General features: G+C 43.5%; 1 protein-coding gene across 1 annotated transcript; it reads left to right on the top strand.

Annotated features, from left to right (window-relative positions):
• Positions 1-10,068: 10,068 nt before the first annotated feature.
• Positions 10,069-12,030, top strand: LOC121864381 (neurogenin-2-like). The gene is made up of 2 exons (XM_042363407.1): positions 10,069-10,207; positions 10,339-12,030. Exon 2 carries the CDS (start codon positions 10,464-10,466, stop codon positions 11,316-11,318), a length of 855 nt encoding a protein of 284 aa, XP_042219341.1. The 5' UTR covers positions 10,069-10,207; positions 10,339-10,463; the 3' UTR covers positions 11,319-12,030.
• The last annotated feature ends 6,065 nt before the right edge of the window (positions 12,031-18,095 follow it).

The raw sequence follows: 18,095 nt of genomic DNA, 5'->3' as shown, positions 1-18,095 counted from the left end.
AAAAAAATCCTATTGGTTATTGATGTTAGAGCCCGTAGCCAATGAAAACAGAGTTCCCATCTGTTTTAATCAAAGGGGCGTGGCCGAGGTGATGAGAATCAATAAACGATCATGTTATTACCATCTTAAGTAGTCTTTGTTAAGTCAGTGTGTTATCTGCCTCCTACCTTAACCTACCTTGATTAAAATTTGTCTTAGGAGGAGATAACTCATTCTTGAAGGCTGTGTGTGTGTGTGTGTGTGTGTGTGTGTGTGTGTGTGTGTGTGTGTGTGTGTGTGTGTGTGTGATAAATAGAGTCAGCACGGGTGTAGTATAACATTTATGTCTCGCTAAGAATGTGGGAGGGTATAGAGTGTTACCCTAAGGCATCCGTTAGTCTGTCTGTCTGTGTGTTGGTCATTCTTTATTTACATCCGTCTATTAACATAAAATCCCTCTCCCCATTCCTTCCCCTTTCCCCTCACCCCTCCCTCTCCCTCCTCTTTCCACCTCATCCCCCCCTCACCCTTCACCCTTCACTGGTATTCCTCGGGCCGGATAGCGGGTGATAGTGCTGTAGTGATAATCAAGGAGAGACGGTGACGTGTGGTGAGATAACATGACTGACCCTGAAGTCTCCTTTCTTGTGTTATTATGTGTGTGTGTGTGTGTGTGTGTGGGTGTGTGGGTGTGTGTGTGACTAAAATACTCTCAATAAATCTAATATCAACACCAGTCAAAAAAAATAATAATAGTTAAACATAAGAATAAAAAAAAATTAACAACAAAAATAAATACGTAAATAAAACAAGAAACAAAAATAAACAAGGTAGAATTTATGGTAATGAGAGTGAGTCATCAGAAACACATGTGTCTCAAACTGGTGTTCAGGTTTAGCTCCAACATTATCTTCAGTGGATTAAAATAACTTGGGCGCGGCAGTGTGTGTGTGTGTGTGTGTGTGTGTGTGTGTGTGTGTGTGCGTGCGTGTTAGTGTGTGTGTGTGTGCGCGCGTGTGTGTGTGTGTGTGTGACAGTCCTTCCCCAATACACTCATGTCGGGTCAGGTCAACCACCCTCTCGTGACGTCATCAAGTATACGAATATCTGCTAAAACAACAACAACAACAACACCAAACAACAACACAACAGTTAGCAACATTGTTAATAATAAGTTAGTAAACCATGGCAGTGCCTTTAAGTGTCTCTGTGACCCTCCAAGACATTTACAAGTGGGATTAAGATAAACATGATCCGGACTTGTATATTACCTGTTTATACCTCTAACATTTCACACATAAGCCAGAAACACCTTTACGGTAATCTTATAATCTGAGGACTTAAGCTGAGACCCTTTTGAGTTGTTTATTTTGTGTTTGTTTTGTGTTTGTTTTGTGTTTGTGTGTGGAAATAATAATGGAGAGAGAAGTAAAGAGCCGCCATGTGTTTTATAAATATATTTTCTATTAATAGGTAAGAATTATGTTGTTTTTATCTCTCTTCACGTATAAGAAAAACACACATACACTCTATCCCCTTACACACTCACACTCACACACTCACACACTCACACACACTCCCTCCACCTCCACCTCACCTCCACACTCCACACACACTCCCACACATTTTACACACACACACACACACACACACACACACACACACACACACACACACACACACACACACAATAAACACACACCCTCTTTCCTTTCCCTCCCCTCACAAACCACCCCGTCCCACCCCTCCCTCCCACCCCTTCCCTCCACCCCTCCCACCCCCTCCCACCCTCCCCCCCTCCCTCCCTCCCCCCCTCCCCCCCTCCCCCCCTCCCTCCCCCCCCGCCCCACCTCAAATGCCCCGGCTCCCACTACAACAAAGGGTCCACCCACACAGCAGTTTCATGCCATCCTCACAGGGAAAAAATGTAAATCCCACAACAGAGGGCAGCAACTAATCCCACCTTGTAGTTGGATTAACCTGATTTTTAGATCTACAGCCAGGGGGGTGTGAGGGTGGGGAATGAGGAAGGAGGGTGAAAGTGAGAAGGATGGGAAAGAGATGGGGGTGAGGGGAAGAGGAAGAGGAAGATTAGGGGTGAGGGGAGGAGAGGTGGTGGGGAGGAGGGGGGTGAGGGGGAAGGGGGGATCAACTGTGTCAAATTTCTCTCCTAACTAAACAAAGAAAGAGAGAAAAGTATTAGTGGATAAGAGGAAAAAGTTTGCAGGTGTTTGTTTACGTTGTTTGTTTATGCTTGTTTGTTTGTGTTGTTTGTTTATTTTGTTTGGAGGACATCTTTGATTTGTGTCTTTTGATGTTAATTGGTTATATCAGGTAGACACGTTCTCACACCTGTAACTTAAGTGAACCATATAAATACGAAGTGACCCAAGTAGATACTAAGTCTGCCAGGTAGATACGTTCTCACACCTGTAGCTTAAGTCAACCAGGTAGATACATTCTTTTACCTGCAATTAGGAGTAAGACTTTCAGCCTTAGAGCCATTGAGACTCAGGGTTCCACAATCCTCGGCTTCAATGTTGAATACGATGATCGCGCAGAGGAAGTGTTGTTATGTGAGAGCCTTTTGTGGCGGTCAGCGGGAGTATGTGACCTCTGACCCGTGATGTGGCGGGTCCTAGGGCACAGTTGACCCCGGGGAGGGAGGGGAGAGACGCCCCCCCCCCTCCCCCACCCTCACCAGTGACCAACCCAACATCATCTTCCTTTGTGTCCGAGAGTTTGGTAATTAAAAGTCATTGGTGTGTGAATGTAGTGAAGGGAAAAAACAGCGAGGAAGGAGAAGGAAAGAATGAGTGAGAGAAAGAGAAGGAATGTGCATCTGTGAGAGAGAGAGAGAGAGAGAGAGAGAGAAAATGACAACACCATATACATTTCCTTGTGTTCACCTGTCACCTGTATCCACCTGTCCAATTAGATGGAAAATCAAACAAACAGATGTATTTTTTTATTATATTTCATATCCCATTTTAAAGATATAAGCCTCTTAAGCCGTCTATGTAATACAGTACAAAATACAGTCAAGGCTACAGGTACAGGTAGACACGGCGGCTTACCTGTGTTCATCTGTCCACTGATGAGGGTGATGGCTGTCATGATAAACGGGAGATGAGAGGTACAATTGTCGTCAACTTTCTCTGTCTATCATCGTGACGGGTTTCTTGGAAGGGAGGAGTTGACAGATCCTATTCTCTCTCTCTCTCTCTCTCTCTCTCTCTCTCTCTCTCTCTCTCTCTCTCTCTCTCTCTCTCTCTCTCTCTCTCTCACCAGCATCTTTCCATAGCTCCTGATCGGCAAAAAATAAAACTAAAAAATTCCCAAGAGAAGAAATGATCCCAAATTTACCCTATAATCTTATACATTGTATCTCGATTACTCAAGCCTAACCAAGCAACGCCCTTCATATACCTGTCCAGATCATCTCATTAACTCATATTTCTCACCTGGATATGAAAAAATTCTCACTATACTCCCGTCAGCGTTTAAAGAGCCGCAAATTCTAGGGGGTAGCGTTGATGTGTTCGATAAGGTGGATGTAATGGTTCTAAAATACCCGGTAATAATGAGAATTTACGGGTTATTGGAATTATTACCACCTGCTAGGAAAAAATGCTGAGTATAATCCTAGGAGCGTTTAGGGACAAGGTGATTGTGTAGAGGAGCTTCGATGTGTCTGATAAGGCACTCAGGTTGTGTGATGGACTTCATATGCCTTCTTTCATGATTGGTAATTTAACCCTCATTGAAGATCATTGCCAATAAGGATAAATTAAACTTACATAGAGAGTGTGTATGTTGGAGGGTGTGTGTGTGTGTGTGTGTGTGTGTGTGTGTGTTGGAGTGTGTGTGTGTGTGTTGGTAAGACCCAGCAGGATATATAAACTTCTTTACTCTCTTGTATAAACAGGTATGGCTGCAGGTTAATGAGGAATCAGGTGAGTAGTTCAGTACCGTCTGACTATCATAAGAAGGTGAATTTTGCGGGTGTTTTATTTTTTTCGTCTCAAAGGCCATCTGGTGGTGGTTTAATGTACTATATAGTCATCAAAGGCCATCTGGTGGTGGTTTAATGTACTATATAGTCATCAAAATATCCAAGTGGTTTTAACCTTTCCTAGTCATCAAAACAATCTGGTGGTAGTTTATGCACTATACTTAGTGTCATCAAAAAGGCCATCTGGTGGTGGTTATACTATATAGTCAATAAAGGCCATCTGGTGGTGGTTTGTGTATATACACATAGTCAAAAAATATCTAATTGAGTAAGCTTAATACTATATAGTCATCAAAGGCCACCTGGTGGTGTTTCAACGTACTATATAGTCATCAAAGGCCACCTGGTGGTGTTTCAACGTACTATCTCCTCATTAAAGGCCATCTGGTGGTGTTTCAACGTACTATATAGTCATCAAAGGCCACCTGGTGGTGTTTCAACGTACTATCTCCTCATTAAAGGCCATCTGGTGGTGTTTCAACGTACTATATAGTCTCACTGTCCTTCTAGTCTTCCTCTTTCAGATCTTCCTCACTCTTGTAAATAAATATGACTCATGAAGCAAACTTAACAAAATAACAACAATGCTTCTTAAGTACAAAGTAAGAATGAAGATTTGCTTCTTAGCCTCAAGCAGAATAATTTCAAGGAGGAATGCTGCTTTTCCTACTCCTCCTCCTCCTCCTCTTCTTCTTCGTTCTTCTTCTTCTTCTTCTCATCTTCCTTCTTTTCCTCCCCCTCCTCTTCCTCCACCACCCCCTTCCACCTCCTCCTCGACGGCTCAAGTGATCCTCCAGCAGCTCGGTCAACCACTCGAACCTTACTGCACCGGAAGCGAGGAGCCATGGAAGTCACACTCGACACAGACACAGACACAGACACAGACACAGACACAGACACGGACACAGACACAGACACACAGACACATTTGCATAAGGTCGAGTGTCAGGTTTGTCATCCATCATCCAACCTGCCACCAGCTCACCCGCGTCTAATTTTGTGGGGAAAATATCATTCGTTTTAAAGACACCTGGGGGGGTGAAGATGTATATATGTGTGTGTGCATCTCATGTATGTGTTCAGCAAGCGTATTATTGTGTACACTGTGTGTGTGTGTGTGTGTGTGTGTGTGTATGTATGTATGGCATGTGCGTGAGTTAATAGATATATAGAAAAGATGAATGGGGTAGATAAAGATAAACAAACAGACAGACATCAGACAGACAGACACACAGACAGACAGACACACAGACAGACAGACACAGACAGACAGGCGGTAAACAAGATAGACTATTTAAGCCATGGTTTCTTTCCGGATCATGTACATATTTTTTTTTTTTTTTGCCAAGGAATTAAAAAGCACCATTCAGTTGTGTTCCTTAACTGGAAACTCCATTAAAGTGTTGAGTCGAATAAATTAGTGACGAGGAGGACCATTACTGAGATTCACCTGCCACACACCTGGCTGGAGAGAAAGTACATTGTTAGAACATACCTCGAGGAAATTATTATCAGTAAGTCTTATAAAAAAGATTATTGATAAGATCTGAGATTCGTTATCTTCCTTCAGCACACACACACACACACACACACGCAAGAGACATTAACCAAATCAAAGAAACTCTCAAATTATTCTTAATATTTTCAATCGTTTAAACTCAGCTATCATTATAATCTGTATCACCTTAGCTAATGACATACAATTAACCTGTACGATACAATACACAAAGATTATCTCTACCTGTTATACTGTACCTGTGTTTAGGTTAAGATTTTATTAGTCTTACCATCATTAATTTTCACCCTGACTAAATTCACCAAGGCCAGGGAGTATTGGGTCAGTTTGTACTCTCTCTCTCTCTCTCCCTCTCTCTCTCTCTCTCTCTCTCTAGCCTAACCTACATAAAGGTAACGTTCAGGAGGTTAATCTTCAGGTGAAATAAGCTGGGAGGGAGGAAGAGAAGGAGGGGGTGAGGGAGGAGGCATAGGAAGGGTAGGGGAGGGCAGGAGGGGAGGGAGGGATGGATGGGGGGGGGGGGGTGGGAGGTAATCTTCAGTTTCTCCTTAAATCGTGTTATAAGGGCTAATTATGTGCTGTACCTGTGGTTAAGTCAAGTGTGTTAACAGGAGAGAGAGAGAGAGACGGCCTCTTGGAATGCTTTCTGAAGCGTCAGCTTTAGGAACCTCTCTCTCACACACACACACACACACACACACACACACACACACACACATACACACACACACACACACACATGATGCTGACACCTTTGACCTTCTTCCCTCCAGGTGTGTGACCAAATCTTGACACTGGGTAGCAAGGGTAAGCGATACATCGGGTGGTTATGAGGAGAGAGAGAGAGAGAGAGAGGCCTGTGAAATTGGCGTGTGTTTATATGTATGTGTGGGGGGAGGGAGGAGAGGGGAGGGGGAGGGAGGAGGGGAGGGGTGTTTGGTGGGAAAGGAAAGTGAGGGGGGCGTGACGGGATGGGTGGCTGTGGTCGATGGTTGCTTGTGTGTGGTGGGAAAGGAACACAGGGATGGAAGGGGAGGAATGGGTAGGGGTGTATGAGTGTGGGATGGGTGGGAGGGCTCTTCTATAATGTCCTTACGTAGATGGAGAGATTTAAAGGGATTCTGTACCTTAATTAAATCCCCCTTGTTGTCCTTTACACACACACACACACACACACACACACACACACACACACACACACACATACATAAACACCCTGTGACCGTCTGTGTGTGTGTGTGTGAATCTCTCTCTCGACTCGACGCCCTGTCTGACCTGCGTGACCTGCATCAACACGGAGACAGTGAGACCTGGTGACCTGTATGCCCGTCCATAGACCTGAGGACCCGGAGCTCTCAGGACACGAAGACCTGGTGACCTGAAGATACAGTTTTCCTCTTAGTAGTAAGTAGGAGGAAGAGGGCGAGGAGGAGGAGGAGGAAGTAGAAGAAGGAAGAATAGCCAGTAGATCAACAACGGTAATAGTAGTAGCGGGAGGAGACAGCAGACCAACAGCAGGAGCAGCAGTAGTAGGAGAGATGGTTCCCGTCAGGTAGATAATTAGGTGTCAAGGTGTTGTGGATCTCCAGGTGAACATAGAGCCAACGATACCATCACCCTCGCTGGAGCCATCAACACTGTGGCTCCTTCAGTTGTTCCTTTGTCGGCGTGAAATATTTATCTGGGTCTTGTAGGAGGAAGGGGGTGGGGGGAAGAGGAGGAGGAAAAGTAGTAGTAGTAGTAGTAGTAGTAGTAGTAGTAGTAGTAGTAGTAGCAAAAAGATAACACGCAATATACCCTCCTCACCACACACCTGTCTCACCATACACCTGTCTCACCACACACCTGTCTCACCACACACCTGTCTCACCACACACCTGTCTCACCACACACCTGTCTCACCACACACCTGTCTCACCACACACCTGACAGACAAACAAAAGAATAATTAGACGCAAATAAGATAGAAATATAGACGTAAATAAAATAAGAAAATATACACCAATAAAATATCAATGAAAAGCACAAATAAAAAAAAATTAATCTCGAACTAAAAAAATAATAATACCTGGAAGACGGATGTTATCAGGTGTGTCTCATCTTCCCTGCAAATCAATTAACCTGGTCAAGATATTATCAGCAGATGTATTTCTCTTATCATCCATTTCTTCTTCATCTCATATCCCCCTTTTATTATCAATTTCTTCACCTCCCACCTAACCTCCCCCTAACCCCGGGAGAGGCTGGGGTGGAAGGGGGGAAGGTGTGGGGTGAAGGGGGAAGGGAGAGGGTGTTGGAGGGGGAGGGACCTGCCTGGTGGTGCAGGAGGTTCACGGGTCATACTGGATATACTGGGATGATTCAGAAGATGCTGGGATGATCTTTGATGATGTTGGGATGATCTAAACATGTTGGGCTGAATGACTCAGGTCCCATATTAGGCTCTGGGAACACCTGAGAATTATAGGTTTGATTGAGTCTCATTAAGTACATTTGGCAGGTAATAGTAAAATGTTGTTCTAGTTCAGTGAGTGAGTGAGTGAGTGAGTGAGTGAGTGAGTGAGTGAGTGAGTGAGTGAGTGAGCGAGCGAGTGAGTGAGTGAGTTAGTGAGCAAGTAAGTGAGTGAGTGAGTGAGTGAGTGAGTGAGCGAGTGAGCGAGTGAGTGAGTGAGTGAGTGAGTGGTACACAGACGCTATACAGAGGAACCTCCATATAGCGGACTTCTCTCTCCTTATAATCCGTTAGATGGAGGTTTCAAATATAACGAACTCTCGATATAACGGACTTTTATCTCTTCCTGGTCCGTTAAAGAGAGTTTTACTGTATTAATCCACAATATACATTACAAGGTCATCATTATCACCTCATCTGACCTGGTTTATTAATCACACCTGTCTAGCTTAACATGACCAGGTGAGGCAGGTATGACAGGTGAGGTAAAGGAGGCAGGTGAGTGAGGCAGGTGGTGAGGCAGGTGGTGAGGCGGGTAGTGAGACAGGTAGTGAGACAGGTGGTGAGACAGGTGATGTTAAGGTACACACACACACACGCACACACACACACTACACCTAAATATACTGTATATTATATTCATGTTTTCCCCCCTCCAAAAAACAAACAGTTCTCAGAAACATGTTGCTGGCGTATATAACAGTTAAGTTCCCAATCGATTATTATCAATTTCCACATTTATTAGACACACATACGGCGGGTAGCAGCGGGCGCGAACTCTCAGAGAATTATATAGGAAGACAAAATGTAAATACGATGTTTGAAAGCGTAATTAAAAACAGGTTGAGTGTTCCGAGTCTCGATGCAGGTGTGTTGAGTTGTGTTGTGGCTTGTAATTGGGGACACCGGTTGTAATTACTATCTGTTTATTACGGCTTGTGAGAATGTATTGATTATGTACATTGATAAACTGTTCTCTTCTGCTTCTTCTTCTTCTTCTTCTACTTCTACGCCTCCGCCTTCTTCTCCTCTTCCTCTTCTTCCTTCTCCCTGTCCTCTTCCCACTCCTCCTCCTCCTCCTCCCTGCCTTCTTCCTCCTAGCTCTCCTCCTCTCCTTCACTTTTTCTTCCTCCTCCTCCTTCTCGCCCTCTTCCTCCTCTTCCTCTTCCCTTGTCTCTTCTTCCTCCTCTTTCTCCTTCTCCTCCTCTCTGCCCTCTTCTTCCCCACCCTCCTACCTCCTCCCTACCCTCTTCTTCCCCACCCTCCTACCTCCTCCCTACCCTCTTCTTCCCCACCCTCCTCCCTACCCTCCTGCCTTCCTCCTCCACCCTCCTCTCGCTGCTTTCACTGATGTTCAAGGTGTAAGGTAGGATGTGCCAGTTATCTGTCTCCAGGTGAGGTGAGGTGTTTCCACAGCACTACCTGCCGGACTGTGTCAGGCCTCATACCCCACACACACACACACACACACACACACACACACACACACACACACACACACACACACACACACACACACACACACACACACAACGATTTAAATACCAGAATCATCAACAGAGTGAAAGGAAAGCTTTATGGCAGTGAAGGTGTAAGTGGCAAGGACACAGTGTGCCCGTGTTGAGCTAATGAGCAGACCACCTCACTGATCCCACACGGTGCTTACTTCTACACACACACACACACACACACACACACACCCCGCCCGTATCGTTCACACATCAAACATCCTTACCTTACTTAACCTTACTTAACCTTACCTAACTTCAAAGCCTAACCTAATCTAGCTTGACCTAATCTAACCTAAATGTGATTTTTTGGAAGACTGTGTTTGTGATTATGTAGGTAGGTGATAGAGAAACAGAGAGAGAGAGAGAGAGAGAGAGAGAGAGAGAGAGAGAGAGAGAGAGAGAGAGAGATTAAAGTCATACACGAAAGAGAACACTCCAGGCAGGTATCATTCAGGAAATGAACAAAAACAGGTGACACCCTGGAGAGAAGGTGTGTGTGTGTGTGTGTGTGTGTGTGTGTGTGTGTGTGTGTGTGTGTGTGGATGAGGAGGGTTTAACAGGTCTCAGAATCCTAGATCACTCAGTGTGCTGGCGACCGTGGTGGTGGGTGGACGGTCGTGTTGCTCCAGCGCTTCTCCTCACCTACCCAATTAACGGGAGTTTACCACCTGTCCAATCTCGTCCCGCATCAGCAAGCTTATCTCCTGGTCACCGCCTCATGATTCACGGACATAGTAAACACAAGACGTTTCAATATAATCTAGATCAATAATGGATATATATTGATTTTAGAATATCGGTTTTTCTCCAGAATTATGATCGATGCATGAGAATTTGTCGTCATTTCTTGTTGGTTTTGTTCCAGATGACCATAATGACGTGGGTAACCCGTCATGAACTTATAGATCAGAGTGAACAGATCTGTGGCGTGTAGTGCAGGCGTGTGTGAGACTCGGTATTAACAGTAAGTCTCTAGGAGGTGTGGGAACCATGATTCCTGGAGCAAAGAGACTCAGACTGGACTACTCGGTGGACGTGAGCCTGAGGGAGTCAGTGGATACAAACAACAACAACAACTACAGTGCCAGTAACAAAAACAATGGTGGTACCAACATCCACCCTGGTGGTGGTGGTGACAAAGACGGTCATGATCTCAGCACCAGTAGAAACTCCGTCAACAACAACAGCTGTCAGAGTGTAAACAGCAGGAGGGCTGGAGCCTCTGGGGTGAAGTACCAGCTACGTCCGAGGTCTCTTAAGGCAAGACATTTCTACGACAGTGACTGGAACTTCCAGGACACACTGAGACATAAGCCACGGCCGCCGCCACTCTCCAGGTACCGCAGGAAGACGGCCAACGCTCGGGAGAGGTACCGCATGCGGCAGATCAACACAGCCTTCGACAGCCTGCGGGGTGTGTTACCGTCGTGGGTGTGTAGTCGACGAGAAGCCTCCGACATGACCAAGATCACCACACTGAAACTCGCCTCCGCCTACATCAGGTCCCTACAGGACATCCTGGACGGTAACGCCCACCAGGACACCTGCTCCTGGGTCCTCTCCAGCATCCTAGATGAAGCCTCCTCCAGCCCCCAGCAGCCCCAGCCCGTCCACTACAACCCCAGCATCACCCCTAGCAAGACCCACCAGCCCCCAGCACACACCACCACGGACTCGGAGCTGGTGTCTCTCCTGTGTGGTGCCTCGGACTCCAGCGTCTTCCAGGACAACATGGACTCGTCGTACCTGTCACCTGCAGGTGACACTGACACCATCAACCTCTTGTTAGGCTACGACCCGCCTCGCCCCTGGCCGCCACAACAACACACACAGCTAGCAACCTGATGTTACACTCTGTAGGGCCTCGTCTCTGACCTGTTCAGCATTTACCTGTAGGCAGACACTAGAGAAAACCTTTATTTGTAGTGATTTAGTCGTCGACCTTTTCCAGATCATTTAACTGAACTGCTCCTTAACCCCGGTGGATGACAAATGTATCAGAGTATCTTAAACTACTTACCAGCGTCAGATCACCATAGTTCCTCCTTATTGTAAATATTATCTGTATTCTGAATCATCGTCAAGTCTTGTTAACATTATAGTAACTCATTCACTCCAGAAATAAATTACGTAATGATTCTTATAACATTAACGTAGAACTTTCAACTGCTGGCCTCACTTCTCCATAACAATTCTCCATTAAGAACTTTCTCAAATCAGTGAACATTTCTCACCTTGTTCTTTAGGATTATATAAATCTTTAATTATCATACGACCAACTGTGACGTTAGTAAAGGCTTAAAGCTTTTAACATTGGACCTAAAGCTTTCAGGGAACCTCCACCGAGACACTAAGCTTAAGTAACACTGCACTTTTCTTCTCTCCAGTTACATAATTTCTTGATGGAGGTTCTCTGAGCTGTGGAACAAATTGGTGATCTCTGGTGATAATTGATTTTGTTCAAGTTGTTCTGTAGATAACTCACAGTGATGGAGTGTATCTGAGGTCTTCCACAGCCTCACCCTTCATCCTCTTCACCCTCACCCCCACCCCTTCCTCCCCCACCCCCTCCCACCCCACCTCTCACCCCACCCCTCTCACCCCACCCCTCTCACCCCACCCCTCTCACCCCACCCTCTCACCCCACCCCTCTCACCCCCTCTCACCCCACCCCTCTCACCCCACCCCTCTCCACCCCACCCCTCTCACCCCACCCCTCTCCCCACCCCACACCCCTCTCCAGCCCAACCCTCTCACCCCCACTCTCCCACTGACATACACTCATACATAATAAAAATCAATATACACAATTGCCAAGCAAGATTAAGTTAGGTACCACAATTATAAAACTCACCTGTGTTAACGTCAGTGATGGCAGATGATGATAAACCTAATAAGTATTTGCAAACACACACTCAGACCAAACACACACACTCATTCCAGAAACACACATAGACCACACACACCTCAGAATAAACACACTCCAGACCAAACACACACCTCAGACACACACACCTCAGAAATAAACACACACTCAGACCAAACACACACTCAGACCAAACACACACACTCAGACCACACACACACACACTCAGACCACACACACACACTCAGACCAAACATATAGACGGAGAGAGACATGCACTAATGGATTCTGATTATCCTGGTTGGCAAAGTTATCATTACGAAATCTTGTCTGAAATCCTGATAGTTTAAGTGGTTTCTGATGGTAGTGTTCATTCTAGTATGGCCACACGAATACTGAATCTATGGCCACGTAACTAATAAATATATCGCGCCACAACAACTAATCTATGGCCACACAACTAATCAATCTATGGCCACACAACTACTCATTATATGGCCACACAACTAATGAATCTATGGCCACACAAATACACTGAATCTATTTAATACATTGTGATATTATGCAAAATGTTACTATCGCAATATTTAATCTAGTCACTTCAAGTATGTGCCATATAAGTGTGTTGATGTACAGTAAAGTATAATAGAGGCTCCCAGAAAATTGGCCCTCCCTCCCTGCTCCCTCCCTGCTCCCTCCCTGCCTGCTCCCTGCCTGCTCCCTGTCTCTCTGCTTCCTCCCTGTCTCTCTGCTTCCTCCCTCCAACTCACAGTGTCTCAGGGAGCATACAGGGAGGAAGGGAGGGTAATATGGACATTTTTCTGAGACACTCTAAATATTAATTAGTTTATTATGGTATTAGGGTTAGGTTAGGTTAGGTTAGGTTAATATGTAAGTTAAAGGTTGTAATTAATTGAATATTGTTAAGGTGTTGTATGTATAATCTACTGGGTTGTGACTTACAGGGTTATAAAGATTGTGTGGTAGGGTTATTGTGAGTCTCTCTCTCTCTCTCTCTCTCTCTCTCTCTCTCTCTCTCTCTCTCTCTCTCTCTCTCTCTCTCCTTTCTCTCTCTCTCTCCTGATGTTCCTCCTCCTTCTCTTTTACCAATCTTACTTTGTCTCTTCCTCCTCCTCTTCTCCTCCTTCTCCTCCTCCTCCTTCTCCTCCTTCTCCTCCTCCTCCTCCTCCTCCTCCTCCTCCTCCTCCTCCTCCTCCTCCTCCTCCTCTCCCTCTCCCCTCCTCCTCTCCTCCTCCCCTCTTTCTAATCATTTTCCTTTCTATCTTAGACAGGATTCGATCTGGTATCCTGAGCTCTATCTTGTAACTAATAGAGCTCTGATGTCATAGAGTCTTTACCTACATATCTGATCCTATTTATATATGATAGAGCCTTATATAACGGTCATATGATAATCTTATAAAACCTTATTATACATCTTAGAGCTCTTTTATCAGATTAAAGAAACCTTATTATACATCTTAGAGCTCTTTTATCAGATTAAAGAGCCTTTTTATACATCATAGAGCTCTTTTATCAGATTAAAGAGCCTTATTATACATCTTAGAGCTCTTTATCAGATTAAAGAGCATATTATTATATCTTAAAGTTTTTATCAGATTAAAAAGAGCCTTATTATACATCTTAGGCTCTTTTATCCAGATTATAGAGCCTTATTATACATCTTAAAGCTCTTTTATCAGATTAAAGCCTTATTATACATCTTAGAGCTCTTTTATCAGATTAAAGAGCCTTGTATATCTTAAGAGCTCTTTTATCAGATTAAAAGAGCCACCCTTATCTTAGAGCTCTTTTATCAGATTAAAAGAGCCTTATTATACATCTTAAGCTCTTTTATAGATTAAGAGCCTTATTATACATCTTAGGCTCTTTATCAGATTAAGAGCCTTATTATACATCTTAGAGCTCTTTTATCCAGATTATAGAACCCCTTATTTATGTATTATTGATATAAACAGTGTTATAGACTCATCACGTGTAGAAGCTCTTTTGTGTTGATTATAGGGCCTTATATGTGTATTAGAGTTATACAATGATATAGAGCCCCTATTTGTGTCTTATAGGCCTGGATTCTTCGTCTGTGCCTTATATAGATTACTGTGTGATTTGACCTTCATCTCTGTGTTATAGACCCCTTACCTGTGTCATAGAGCCCTTACTTGTGTTATAGAGCCTTAATTGTGTTATAGAGCCCTTACTTGTGTTACAAATCCCTTACTTGTGCTATAGAGCCTTTACTTGTGTTATAGAGCCCTACTTGTAGAGTAAAATCCATTTACTATGTGCTATAGAGCCTTTACTTGTGTTATAGAGCCCTTACTCGTGTTATAGAACCCTTACCTGAGTTACTAGAGCCCTTACTTGTGTTATAGAGCCCTTACTTGTAAAGCCCTTACCTATGTTATAGAACCTTACTTGTGTTATAAGGCCCTTACTTGTGTTATAGAACCCTTACTTGTGTTATAGAGCCCTTACCTGTGTTATAGAGCCTTACCTGTGTTAAGAGCCCTTACCTGTGTTAAAGAGCCCTTACTTGTGTTAAAAGAGCCCTTACTTGTGTTATAAACCATTACTTGTGTTATAGAGCCCTTACCTTTATTATAGAGCCCTTACTTGTGTTATAGAGCCCTTACTTGTGTTATAGAGCTGTTAAGTGTGTTATTTAAGTGTGTGTTTTGCTTAAGTGTCTTTTCTTAAGTTTTAAATAAAAGGTGAATGTAATTTTGCATTTATTTTCGTTCTTTTCCTTCAAGACTTTTATTAGATTTGATAAATGTTGTTATTATTGTTGTTATTTACATTTGTTGTTGTTTTGGGTGCTTTAACTACCATAGTGGGTGTTAGGTTATTAAGCATCATTAGCAACCTTTAGTTACAACGACAGACAACTAACTATATATACACAACAATAAAATAATTTAGTCATCAGTATTATATCAGGTGTTTACAGGTAGTTAATTAGGCTCGACTCACCTGTACCCACTGAAATTTACCTTAAACTAATTTTTTTTTCATTTTAAACAATATATTATACTTTCATTAAACCACAGGGAAGAAATTTTCCGAAAAAATTGCCCAACATGTAACTGAAAATTATTATCAATGTTTAGAATTTGAGTTAGATAGTGATGATAAGTGAAAGTATTGATATAACAGTTTAATGAAGTTATCCTTTCTAAAAATATACAAATAAAATAAATAAATAAATAATCCTGTTGAAATTGAGGGAAATTGTGTTAGCTGTTGAGAGAAGAGAGAGAGACTTCAGTTTTGGCTAGTCTGAAGCGTCTCTGAATTGCAAGAGACGATAATATGCAAATGAAGACGCCTCCGTGCAGATGCTGGCAGTGATTAAACTACCCAGGCTGGTGTTATTACTGAGGAGAGGGTGAGTGAGGGAGTGACGGTAAATGGGTGTTAGGAGATGAGTGTGGAGGAGAAGGAAGAGGGAGGAAGAAGAAAGGAGAAGAGGAGAAGAGGAGAAGAAGAAGGAGAAGTAAGGAAAGATAAAGGAAGAACAACAACAACAAGGGAAGACAAGAAGAGGCAAGGAAAGAAGAAGAAAGAAGAAAGAAAGAAAAGAAAGAAAGAAAGACTTAACAAAAAATAACAAAATAAAATTATACCAACTACAATTTTTCAAAATATATCGAAAAATTTACGAAAGTTCAAAATTCGTAAAGTTTCATTAAAAAGAAAAAAATTATATATATATATTTGTGTTAATAATATCGATAATATCACTAACAGGAACCAAACAGTTTTCTGAACAGGAACAATTAGACTGTAATTAGACTGTTTAATGACCGAAGTTGAAAAGACCTTTAACACTATCTAGATAAAGTCGTGGGAATTATGTCACGTTGATAAGGAAATTAAATTTTTTTCCATATCAGGACCAAGAGGTTAAAATAAACACAAATTTATTTTTCCTCAGAATGTAATTAGGACACACACACACACACACACACACACACACACACACACACACACACACACACACACACACACACACACACACACACACACACACACACACACACACACACACACACACACACACACACACACACACACACACACATACCCACACACACACAACCACACACACACACACAACCACACACACACACACACACACACACACACACACACACACACACACACACACACACACACACACACACACACACACATACCCACACACACACAACCACACACACACACACACACACACACACACACACACACACACAACCACACACACACACACACACACACACAGAACCACACACACACACACACACACACACACACACACACACACACACACACACACACACACACACACACATACAACCACACACACACACACACACACACACACACACACACACACACACACACACACACACACACACACACACACTGACAAGAGATTTTTCTGAAGTCTGAAATTGAAATTGGTTGGAGGTTGTGCCGTGGAAGACAACCTAACCTAAATACCAACCTAACCTAACCTAACTTAACCTAACCCTAACCTAACCCTAACCTCACGTATATACAATTGGAGGTAGCAGGAGGGAAGGAGAGAGAGAAATATATGTCATATAAAAAAGAACTTTCTAAACATTATAATCAGAGAAACATATCGTTTAACCTTCCCCATATCCAATCCTCGCACCAAGAAGGACTGGCGAATCACCACCATGGACCAATCCGTAGTAATAACAGACCGGCAGCACCCCAGAACTGTTGTCACGACCGCGTCCCTAAACTCGTGGGCTGCAGCAGAAATGTTTGGAAAGAGGTGAAACCAGGAGAAACACAAACCGTCACTAATTAAATTATCGACGGACTGAAATCCTTTAATTTCAGCTAGTTGATCTGAGATAACCTCAGGTGACCCGCTTAGTAATTATCTATCCACCTCACCTGGCACATGGTACTCTCTCTCTCCTCTCTCTCTCTCTCTCTCTCTCTCTCTCTCTCTCTCATCATCCCTCATCTCTCTCCCACACCTTTATCCCTCTTCTCCTATTCTTCATTTATTCTCCCTCTCTCTTCTTACCCTCTCTCCCTCTCCATCACCCATCACCCCCCCCACCTTCTGCCTTTCACACACACACACACACACACACACACACACACACACAGGTCCCCTCACACTTTATCACTTCTACAGCGTGTGTGGATGTCTAACCTTGCATGAATGTCGACGATTGTTGGTGTTTTCAGAAACGATGAGACAAAATTCCCTCCCCCTCTCCCTCTCCCCTCCTCTTCATCCCAGTCCCCTCCTATCCCCACTCTCACACCCTCTCCCCAAAGAGGACCATTTGTGAGTAAACAAGAAATGGAAAAGATTATACTAATTACAACTAACATACGATTATACACATGAATGGTTATACTACAGATGGTCAAAGATATGCTCTACAATATACTGTCAGAGGCTGGAGGGTGTGGGTGGGTGTGGGGGTGAGGAAGAAATAGGGGTAAGGGTGGGGGGGCTGGAGGGGTGTGAGTGGGTGGTAAAAGTGAGGAGAAGGGGAAGCAAGGGGTGAGAGGCATTTAAGTAAGCCTCAATTACAGGTACTTATATAGAAGGACAAAGGGAATGTATTTATATATATATATATCCTGTATATATATTTTGCAGGTATATAATCTCTGGCATAATAGAGATATGTGGTGTGTGTGTGTGTGTGTGTGTGTGTGTGTGTGTGTGTGTG

This window comes from Homarus americanus, unplaced genomic scaffold (assembly GCF_018991925.1).
Source record: "Homarus americanus isolate GMGI-L3 unplaced genomic scaffold, GMGI_Hamer_2.0 scaffold31602, whole genome shotgun sequence".
NCBI classification, from domain to species: Eukaryota; Metazoa; Arthropoda; class Malacostraca; order Decapoda; family Nephropidae; genus Homarus; species Homarus americanus.
This window is presented reverse-complemented; position numbering and strand designations above follow the sequence as displayed.

Bases quoted from the DNA above. Each gene is read 5' to 3' on its own strand.
- LOC121864381 (XM_042363407.1), top strand. From the start codon at position 10,464: ATGATTCCTGGAGCAAAGAGACTCAGACTGGACTACTCGGTGGACGTG.